Source organism: Etheostoma cragini, chromosome 17, assembly GCF_013103735.1.
Source record: "Etheostoma cragini isolate CJK2018 chromosome 17, CSU_Ecrag_1.0, whole genome shotgun sequence".
Taxonomy (NCBI): domain Eukaryota; kingdom Metazoa; phylum Chordata; class Actinopteri; order Perciformes; family Percidae; genus Etheostoma; species Etheostoma cragini.
In genome coordinates, this window is record NC_048423.1 from 3,894,966 (window position 1) to 3,906,208 (window position 11,243).

The 11,243-nt window shown below is 41.5% G+C and overlaps 1 protein-coding gene across 1 annotated transcript in view; it reads right to left on the reverse strand.

The window, feature by feature from the left end:
- Positions 1 to 4,204: 4,204 nt before the first annotated feature.
- peli1b (pellino E3 ubiquitin protein ligase 1b) overlaps positions 4,205 to 11,243 on the reverse strand; it is a 34,125-nt gene continuing 27,086 nt past the window's right edge. Inside the window, exons 6-7 of the mRNA XM_034897614.1 lie at positions 10,357 to 10,545; positions 4,205 to 5,639 (exon numbers count right to left, since the gene is read on the reverse strand). Of these exons, the coding sequence (XP_034753505.1) occupies positions 5,061 to 5,639; positions 10,357 to 10,545 (768 nt within the window). The 3' untranslated portion in view covers positions 4,205 to 5,060. The remainder of the gene's footprint in view (positions 5,640 to 10,356; positions 10,546 to 11,243) is intronic.

Here is an 11,243-nt window from a genome sequence, read left to right on the forward strand (position 1 = left end):
GTGAAGTTTCATGCCAGAAAAACCAAAACAGTCAGTTGAAATACGCTAAAAAGCTCCGCTGAGGTGAAGTCATAATTCTCTGAGTGATACCTTTCACCTACAAGGAGTCATTAGACTAAATAAATATTTAGTGTAGATTTAAATGAATCAATTTTTTTACAGGACAATACATTATGAATTTGTGGAACCATGCAATAGTCAAGTGAAATTAGTAACTTTCTTCCAGTGCAATGGCAATTTAGACCAATAGAGCGTAAAATAGACTTAAAGGGGTTATATTTCCTCCTCCAGGGGCTTGTCTAGACTAAAAAGCTCGCACCAGTTTGTGGCATTGAGGTGTGTGGACAGCCTGTGTCTCTGCCTGTTTGGTGCCCTTTCAGTTTTCTCAAATCTGTAATAACCATGTTAAAGTGAAGGCCTTTATTTGTTCAGTCCCTGTGTGATTTAGATTACGGAAATTATCACAATGTCGTGCATTATTTTTGTTTTGTATGTTTGCTTACATTAGACCTTAATGTTGAATGAAACCGCATGCCTCAATACGGGGTCAAACCTCTCCTGTCGCCTGTCCATTACACAACTCAGCGTTAACTCTTCACACAAAGCAAAGACAAGTGGTGCAATACTTTCTGCAGCAATGGTTTATACACACACACGCACACACACACACACACACACACAAACACAGTTCCAAGTAAGAATACTTGAGATGGGTCCGACGTGTGGACCTGAAAGCAATAAGTGTTGATTTGTGATGGTGACGAGGTCTCCGTCCTCAGAACTGAATAAATTGCAATATGAAATAATGAGCATGCATCCTCTGTTGTGTTTCTACACCCACAATCACTGCATTCATCACTAACCTAATCCAGAACAGGAAGTCAACAGCAGATTGTTATTTTTTTACACTCAAATTTCTCCAAGATGAAAAGTACAATTCAAAGCTGTAGTTTATTGGACATCATGCCTTTGTTTATGCTATTCATACAAAGTATGACGCATAAGTACTCAGGCTAACGATACATTTTGTATCTCCATTTTTTTCAGCCATGCGTTAGTGTTTAAATGAGGATTACAGCATCATGTGGAAGCCAATATAACATCAGTTCTGTAAATCATCAAGCTCATAAAGCCTATTTCCAAACAGAACTTCCCACTACCACCCACCCAACTCAGAAACAAGAGGGGTTAACCAAAACTCAAAGTGACAAGCTTGGAAATAAAGCAAAAAGACACAGCACACCTATGACGTTAATATTACGTAGGATCTTTATTCAGAATTAGGATTTTTGGGAAGATTGAAAGCTTCCTTGTTAAAATACCATCATTTGAAATGTTTTGTGTTAATTACAGAGGTTGAGTCTAGCTATAATTTAAGATCTCGTTAAAAGTTGAGTCGGATTCAACTTTTAGGTACAAATAAATCCATTGCCTTCGTGTTGACTTTAAACAACCCTAATGCGCACATTATATGCTAACAAGCTTAAAGGTGAGCAGTCAGGTTGGTAAAACTGACAGATTTACAGAGGTTTTCGATGTCCACTCAGACAAACTGGCAGCTTAGCTGAGTGGCGGTGCCATGTCCACCTCGTAATCCATTATTTGCTTCTGTGTTGCCAGCATTTTCAATCAAATCCCACCCACACAATAACATGCAGATTAGCTGAGGTTTTTCTTTTGTGTTTCTGTTAATAACTGACATAACTAAAAATGCTTTTCTCCCTATTTTAAGTTATCAGGGGCTTTAAACTTAGGCAAGAGCTTAAAGGTGCCCTGTGGAGTTTTCTTAGGTTTACATTTAGTGTTTCTCATCAAAGCAAAGTAACACACATGTGTTGCACACATGAATGCATTTCCTTTCTTACAAAAAGAAAGCCCTGGAACATGCTCTGAATATCCACTTCACTGTTACCATTATATTATTATTAAATATTTCTAAACGAAGAGATTTTGTTAGTTTGTTCAATCATAACCCAGCACACAATGAAATATGTCACTTTTACACTTTATTGTTTAAAGTTGTTACAAAAAAGTGTTTATTGAAAACATTCTTTGCTTTAGCTTTTACAAGCACAAGGAGACTCCTGACAGGAGAAGAAGTAGAAGAAGGAGAAGAGCGAGTGGAGGGGGAGGAAGGCGGACACGTGTTGGAGTTAAAATAGGGTGGAGATAACAGCTCAGAAACAGAGCGAAGCCCTTACTCACACACTTTCTCCACAGAGAGAGACATGATGCCTCAGAGTCCATAGAACAAAACAGAATCTGGTTGAAGGAGACACAAAACTTTAAATCCACAATAGACTTGTAGTTACTTATGAGGTATCCTCAGAAGAGCTTAGCTGTGTGTGTGAGTGTGTCTGTGTGTGTGTGTGTGTGTGTGTGTAGATGTGAGTAGATGTGACACAGGCCATTGTTTTCTCCCTGAGGTGAGTTAGTGTGTTGCAGTCCAAGTACTGGGGTGATGGAAATGATACTGTGTGTATGGAGAAATACTGTGTGGCCAGAGGAACACACACAAACTGCACACATACAATCATCATGAACACATAAATTACAATCTCTCTCTCTCACACACACACACACACACACACACTCACACAAAAACAGACATACACTCCTGTGTATGCTGATGAAAGCTTGGAAGTGACTCTGATCAGTGAAGCTGCTTCAGTGTTTTGAGTTTCTACAGTACGAGTGTGTGTCTCATTCTTTTGAGAAAATTGGATGCAGAATGTGTTGTGTACGCAGCGAGAGTCTGGGACAATTTGTGCTTTTACATAATGTGCAAAATATCTGGACTGCCTTCTCTGCACTCATTACTTTGTCTCAGTTTGTGTGTGTTATGGGTCTCCACTACAGTATAGGCTGTCAGTAGTGGACATAAAGGTCCATTTAGTAGCTGTAGTGTAATCCAGCTGTCGAGCAGATCATGTGATCTTCCTCTGGCCAGTTTGTCGTGAGATGGAGATGCTTGGATTTCCATGTTTTCAAAACAATTTACGGACTTCTGGAATTTATGAAATAAAAACAATCATTTAGCCCTAATGTGGGCTAAATGAGTCCATTTTCTATAGAAAATTAGCAGACTATATGTCCAACTGGTTTGGAGGACCAAATTAACGAGACAACAGCCAAGTGTTTCTATTGGTTGTTCGGGCCACCTCACAGAATTAATCTTTTATTAAACTACAGACCGTTATTTGTGATCTACATAGTTTTAAACAAGAAACACTTGTACTATATTTATCACAAATTGATCCGTGTGCGATCTCAATACAGCGGGCCAGATTAACAGCCCCTCGGCTTGTTGTGACACCTCTGACAGCACTCTTGTTTAGCCAAAGGGACATATTAGCAAATCTGTTTGAATATACTGCATAAACATAAGTAAATAAAAGAAAAGGCAGTCCTGACATTTTTGTACTCGCGTTGTAGAGCATGTCGCTCCTAAATTGCTGCATGGGAACCACTTCCCACTTGGAAAGCACAAATTACTATGAAGCCCAGATGAGTACACACACATACATGAAGATAATTGTGTAGCGTGAAGCCATGCCATGCATGTGTTTGTGTGCACCAAACCTGAGTCAAACAGCCACAGTTGTCTTTATTTGAATGTGTTTAGATGCATGGGACTTTCTGCACCGTCCCGAATCAGGTGAGAGAGAAGCACATTGAAATGACCTTGAGTCGCCCTTCTCACAAATCATGCCTGAAACGCAGTGCAGTACAACAGTGTTTCTCAGAATAAAACATGTCATTTTCAGCCTCTGAAAGCATCTTACCATATTGGCTGGATTTCGTTTAAATGTCTAGTTAAAAACAGTCAGGGTGTTGTTGTAAAATGGTAAAAGTTAAGTATTATTTTAGTTTTTCTATTTCTCAGCTCAATGCCAAGAAGGTTAATACTGATAAGATTACTTTGTCTGGCAAAATAATGGTTATCATTCATGCTGTAACTGTACAGGCGAGCCCCAAACATCACAGCAGAATAAGGAAGAAGCAGCACTTTCTCTTTTTTCCTACATCTGTATTCTCCTTTTTTGTAAATTAAGTTAATGTGTGTAAGTTTGACCAGGTCTGGTTAGAGAGAGAGAGAGAGAGAGAGAGAGAGAGAGAGAGAGAGAGAGAGAGAGAGAGAGAGAGAGAGAGAGAGAGAGAGAGAGAAAGATAGAGAATGTGTGTGTGTGTGTGTGTGTGTGGGAGCTACATAGCTGCGGTATCATGGCTAACCTGTGATCAGAAAAGATCACCTGCAAAAACGCTTTCGCTTGGGCTTTAAAGGGAGGGAACAGCCCATTTAGGCTGTCTGAGTGTTACAAAGATGCCCAAAAGACTCAGTTTCCCATAATGCTGCAGGAGGTTTCCGTTCCAAATCTATTGCTTTGAATGTGAAAAGGCGAAGAGTATAACTGAGGGGTTAACACACAAAGTGAGAGCACGCCAGAGGACGGGGTGTATAAATACAACAAACAGATCTGAGGGGGCAAACATGGGGGAAAGACACAGAACAAAACCCTCAGAACACACCTAGAACTTTATATCTGGTCAATAATATACTGTATTTTCAAATTAAAATGCTAAATAGTATTGAAGTTATCTGACAGATAAAGTATAATACGATGGTTCCTGGGCCATAAATAAACATCTTTGTTTAAATTAGCTCTAAGAGATGTACACAGATGTACATTGCAACAATAAACATGAATAAAAACCGTATGTTTGCACTACAGTATATTAGTAATTTAGAAAAATACTGTTGTTGAAAGTTCTTTCCGAAAAACCAACAAAAGTTTTACCCAGCAGTGTTTCTGTTTGGTTTTTGTGTCTCTGGTTTCACATGAAAATATAGAAATCTTTGTTGTCATTCATGAAAAAGCAATACAAAGGTCACTTAAAAATGAGAGAGAGACAAAAAGTCCAGAAAAAAAGTTTATATCTTAACTGCAGAGGGAAAAAAACAAATCTGTGTAGCTCCCAGTTTTCACTGAAGGGTCAGCGTCTTAACAAAAAAACTCCCCGCTCTGCCTCCCACAAGGGATGCTGGGAAGTTGCCCCTGCTAGTCGAGGGGCCCCTGGAAGATGAGTCTGACGTAGCCCTGCTCACCAGTCAGCTGTTGGGCACAAAAGGGGCAGGCGGCGTGGAAGGTGTGCGTGCCGTGCGGCAGCGGGATCTGACTCCAAAAGGCTGCCGTCTTGTCTGAACAAACATGGCCGCATGGGTTAAAGGCGTGAGTGGGCGGGGCGGCGTCCACGTAAAACCCCGCCTCGCAGCCCAACCACAGCGGCACGTATGGCCCTTTAGCTCGACACATGGGACACTCCCTCTGTCGGCCCTCCCGGCCCTCCATCTCCTCGCGGTGGTTGCCCCAGTTGTGGTACCCGTGCACGTGGCCACACTGGAGGTAGACCCAGGGCTGCTTCTCGTCCGGCGTGTCCTTGCGACGCATGGAGGGGAAGGCCAGCGTATTGAAGCCCACGGGGCACTGCGGGCGGGCCGCGTTGATCTCCTGCCGCAGCGCCTCCAGGTGTTTGAGGGTGGGAGTGCGTGACAGGCCTTCAGCGGTGCGCCACAGCAGAGTCGCACCGCATAGGTCAATAAGAGAGCCGTCGACCAGCTCCTGACTCTCAGTCTCCACCTGGAAAAGAGAGACGTTACAGAGATGAGCTGCTACGGATAACAGGAATATACAAATAAACAACACAGCAGGTTATACCCTGAGATCACTAAATACCAACAAGACAAGCAGGGGCTATTACAAACTTTAGGGCCCTGTAGGCCATTCTCTATGGGCCCCTCTCTGCATCCACAGCTATTCATTCTAGCATCTTTCTGGGCCCTCCTCACATGAGGGCCCTGGGTACTCAGCCCCTTTCCACCCCCAGTCAGACACTCCTAAATACAAGATGTTACAATCAGGGCTGTTTTTATGTAGGATTTTATTTTATGTATTTTTTACATGTTCCTATCCTAAACACTGGCAAAATGTCAGGTCACTGCATCTAAAGAACCTTACTTTGAATAATAGAAAGGTCAAATTCCCAGAAATAACACTTAGTACTTGACCTCTGTTTCCCTCATTGGTAGCTATAGGCTATTTATTATTACTTTTTTTTGAAGAACATGGATTATGTGTACATGTTGGTGTTAGATAAAAAGTCAGGAGATCACAAAAGTTAATATAATTTTTTATGGCGATACATCTACAGCGATAGTTGCTGAGATGTGTACTGACAGACCCACACTGCTATCCCTGGAAACCTGGCTTGACTAAAAATAACTAATACTTACACTGACTATCCCTTTTCTCTATTAATTTATTTCAGCTTTACTTCTGTCAAATTCAAATAATAGGAATAGGAATGATACAGACAGTCTTGAAAAATAATTGTAAAACAATATTAGGAATGCTAAAGATTATTTCTGATGATCTATGTGAACAGGTTATTATTGATTGATTTGTTGATTATTTTAAGACATTGTTTTACAAATAATGTAAACTGCACCTCAAAAGTTTTTATAAAAAGATTTTATAAAAATATCTAGTTCAAAATTATACAAAACACAATAGCTGATGATTTTTTTTCCCCCAGGGTTCTCTAACTACTTTCCTACGTTTTATTTACTTATATTGAAGTCATTCCTACCCATTAGATATCCTATTCCCCCCCATGGCAGTAAATAGGATAAGCAGTTTAGAGAATAGATGTGGGGATATACTGTATAGTAGTATTACTTTGAGCACACAGTAGGTGGCAGTGTAACACAGACATCTCTCTCTCAGACAGCTGTGTAATGCAGGGAGGAGGAAGGGGGCTGTCAGCATGAGGCAAGATATCACTACCAGGGGTGTAAGTATGTAAGGGTGTATCTTGATAAAGCACCCGGATTGGCTTGGTCAGATCAGACACAGAGGGGAAATTCCCCTTTAAGAAAACCAGGCAGGGACACAAATGAGAGGATGAAGAGAGAAAGAAGGACTGCTACCCACTAACTATTTGAGGGAAAAAAGGAGGGGAGCTCTCAGTGTTTATGGTGAGATCCTTCATGCTAACGCTGGTGTTGATGTCACTGTGTTGCTTAGGGAAAACACATCTCTGAGGCGGCAGCACAACGCTGCCGTGGGTTGATGCATCCGTGACAGGTTGTAACCTTCATTTGTCCAGGGAAGGTTCGCTGAGTGCATGTGTGCTCTTTATGTCGCACACTGATGCAGTAACACACATACACATCAGCCCAGTAAAACTGGAACAGGTACAGAGTTTGGTCAGGGTCTTGCTCAAGGAAAACAGTTAAAAAACCTAGCTAAGAAAAGATGACAATATGAAAAATAATTTGTCTGATCAATAAATAACCACACTCAAGTTTAATGACGTGAGCGCTCCGGTGTCGATTTAATTTACGTAAACAGCCACACACTCACTCTCGACACACAGTTATAATTTAATTACACAGAAGCTAATCATTTATAGACACAAACACTTTTATTAAACACAGCAGGAACTCAGACACTATTCTCATTTATCAAACAACAGCCCCCACAGCAGGCTCACTGCAAACCGCTGTGTGTGTGTGTGTGTGTGTGTGTGTGTGTGTGTTTGTGTTTCACTGTAAGATATTCCTAATTAAGCTGGCTTCAACCTTGTGTCCAACTGCAGAAGGGCAGGCCGCTGCCCTGTCGGCAGGGCTGGGTGAGTCTGTCCCCATACTGATGTGAACATGCTACACATAAAATATCACCTTATGTTTACTGATTTAGAATTTTTTTTAAATCCTCTAAAACACACATTTTTTGTTGTTTTTGTCATATCACTTTCTGGTGTCATGTTTTTCTAATGATACATGTTTGGTCTTTTTAAACAATCTAAAGACAGGCAAGACAAAACAAAAGACTTTGATTTATTCAACAGCACACTTCAGCTACCTATTCACTCACACACACACACACACACACACACACACACACACACACACACACACACACACACACACACACACACACACACACACACACACACACACACACACACACACACACACACACACACACACACACACACACACACACACACACACACACACACACACACACACACACACACACACACACACACACAGGCCGTTAGTCCAGATAGCTTTTTGGAAAACCTGCTGAGACAACCTTTTCCGCCCTATTCCATCAGAAAGTCCTTCAGCTGTTAACCTTCACTAACGCAGGGCAGTTATCCCATTTAGAGAGCGGTGTGTGGCTGAGCCCCGGAAGGGAACGACAAAAAAAGAGACAAAACAAACTTGAGATGTAGCCTACATGTCATGTGCAGGCAGTGTGTTGTAGTGGCATTAAAGAGTGGGGAACATACCAGTGTCTGAACAAACCCAAGTGGCATGTTTACATGCTGTGTGCTGCAGTTAATTAACCTGCAAACTGACATTAGCAGTGCACCTTTCCCAGGTGAATGTTTGTTTGGTGGCTTGTTCAACAAGCTAAGATGTAGGATTACATCAGGAGGTTAGATAAGAAGGAGACGTAGCAGAAAAGCTAAATATGGGTTGATGTTCAGAGTGGCTCTTGTGTTGTGTAGTAGCCTGCTGAGATCGTCTGCCTGATAGAACGCTGACGTTACGGCTTGATGATATGGTTTCAAATCAAGCCTTTGAAATGGCTGTATAGACACAAGGTATCCATCTAGTTAGATGAATTAATGTGAAACTAGAGGGCGCCATCAAAAAGCCCCAAAATATATAAAATATGAATGTATTTTGGTTTCTGATTTTTTTGATTCACAGAGCAGATTTGTAAAGTATGCTTAATCAGCTTAATTACAATTATTACAATACAAGTTTTCAATTCTGATTCTAGTTTCTGCATAATAGTACCTAAAATAAACTAAAATGAATCCTTCTGTGACAGCATCACCATCCCCTAGAATGACACAGAACTCCCCTGGGTTGTCTCCACTCTTGTGTGCATTCATGACAATTAAACTCCCATCATGTTCCATCACCGTACATAATGAAAATAGGTGCTTTCCCAACAGCCGACTATCTAAATTGTCAATCAACTGTGAAATAATGAGTGGTTTCTATAGTGGTGAGTAATGCCCACACGGTTAACTCACTGGATGGTAAAGGGCAGGTGGAGATAAGAGCGCTGTTAATGTGTGCTGCACTGGAGGGACTGGAAAAACAGGTGGGACACCAGATAAAAAGACGGATTAATGTTAGAACTGCTGACTGTGTGCTTGTGTTTGATGATGTGTACTGTATGTTGTGGGTTGCAAGAGGGAGCCTAAAGGAATAGAGGAGAAAAACCAAAGCATACACACCACCAATGACCTAAATGCAATCAGACAAATGCCACATGACAGCGGGAGCGTTATGATTGGCTCAGAGGCTCTGACGTCAGCTGGAGGATCCCCTTACAAGGTTCTGTTACACACAGCTTTGACAGCCAGACCTGTTGCCATGGGGAAGGCCTCCCATTAACCTCCTGGTGGGGTTAAGCTCTGACTGACCTCCTGTTGCCTGAGCGACAGAGTTGGTACAAGAGTGCGAGTTGGAGTGATGGAAAGTAAGACAGACAGAAAGAAGCTTTTGTTGTAGGAAAAGCAGTCGCTTGAAAACACTTTTTTCATGATGACAGGATTTGTTTTGTTCATTGCTTTGTTCATTTTTAAAGCGGCTATAATCAATATTTGATTAAACAACAATGCAACAACGTGAAGGGGGTTGCTGATTGTGACAAAGCTACAGAGAATTATCACTCACAGCGTAATTTTGGCTGCAGCAGGCAGCTGTTTTCAGAGAAAAAAACTTAAAAACCCACTGTACACTACCTACCCAGCAGCAAACAGAGACAGACACAGTTGGAAACTAGCTGCTGAACACAGTGGAGCATTTAGAAGCTAAAGTCAGTAGTGATTCAAAACAGAGAAAATATTGAGCTAACATTCACCAGGTGGACACAAACATGACTCCAAATGAATGATGATGTTGCTCTGTAACTGCTGGATGTGTAAATAAGCAACTGTTTGTTAAAAGGTTGACCATATCAGCTTAAAAAGTGATATGTCTAAGTTGTAATCAACAAATCTGCTGCTCTCAAATGGCCACAGAAATCAGTTAATGCAGGCTGTCAGCTGCTATCCTGTCTTTCCTCATCTTTTGAAAAGCCACAAGCAAAGTTTGTTTACAAAGCAGCAATGTTTTATTAGAGTTAATCTCAAACTACTCTGCGAACACACACTGACTGTAAAAGCCCTTTAGTAGTAGAATCTTTGTTTTGGATGTTCTGAGTACATTGAACGCACCGTGTTCAGTGAATGTGGCGCTACATGTTTAGCATCTTTTCTTACCATCTTTCCCCGCTGCTGTGCTGAGCGGGTCTCCCGCAGAGTGAAGACGTTGCCACAGACTGAGATCTCCCTCCAGACGCCTGGTTTGGAGTCCTGGGTGAAGCCGTTTCGAGGGTGCATCACCAGCACGCCGTTTGTGGTCAGCCCGTCCATTTGACCATCTAACGTCTTCCACTTAGCAGCCTTCTCCTGAGGAAAACAAAGACATCCGAGGGTGCGATCAGAACGGGAACAATTTAAATATTTATGACGCGGTCCTGAGTCAGAAATCTGTTGTATCTTGTCAGTCAGTTGTCCATGATAAGTAGATTTACTGTCAATTGTATATTCTTATTTATAGTGGGACATGGCCATCTCACTCAGCATTCAACACCAAACATCTGAACTCAACAGGGTGCAAAGCACAATATAGGGTGGAGAGGCAGTAGTAGAAATTGTGCCTGGCTTGTCTAGCAGAAGCTTTTTATTGTACACAGTGAAAAGTGTTGCCAAAATGTCTAGATGACATGCTGCAGCTTGAAAAAAACAGAAATTGTGAAGCAAATTATCAAGCATCAGTTCTTTTTTTTCATATACTTTCATAGACACAATGATTTTTTTTTTAAAGATTTTTTTGGGGGCATTTTAGGACTTTAAGGGGAGAGAGGGGGGATGACATGGAGAAAAGAGCGGCAGGTTGGAGTTGAACCCGTGGCGGCTGTGTCGAGGAGTGGTCCTCTGTCCATGGGCGCGCTCTCTACCAGGTGAGATATAAAGGTAAAGACACTTTGACAGGACATTAGTTGTTGTCCCTCTGCTGTCATGACAATGTAAAATCAAGAAAAATAGGGTTTGCTTCTGATATTAAATAAAAAAATTGATTACAAAGTAAAATCAAACATGACCGG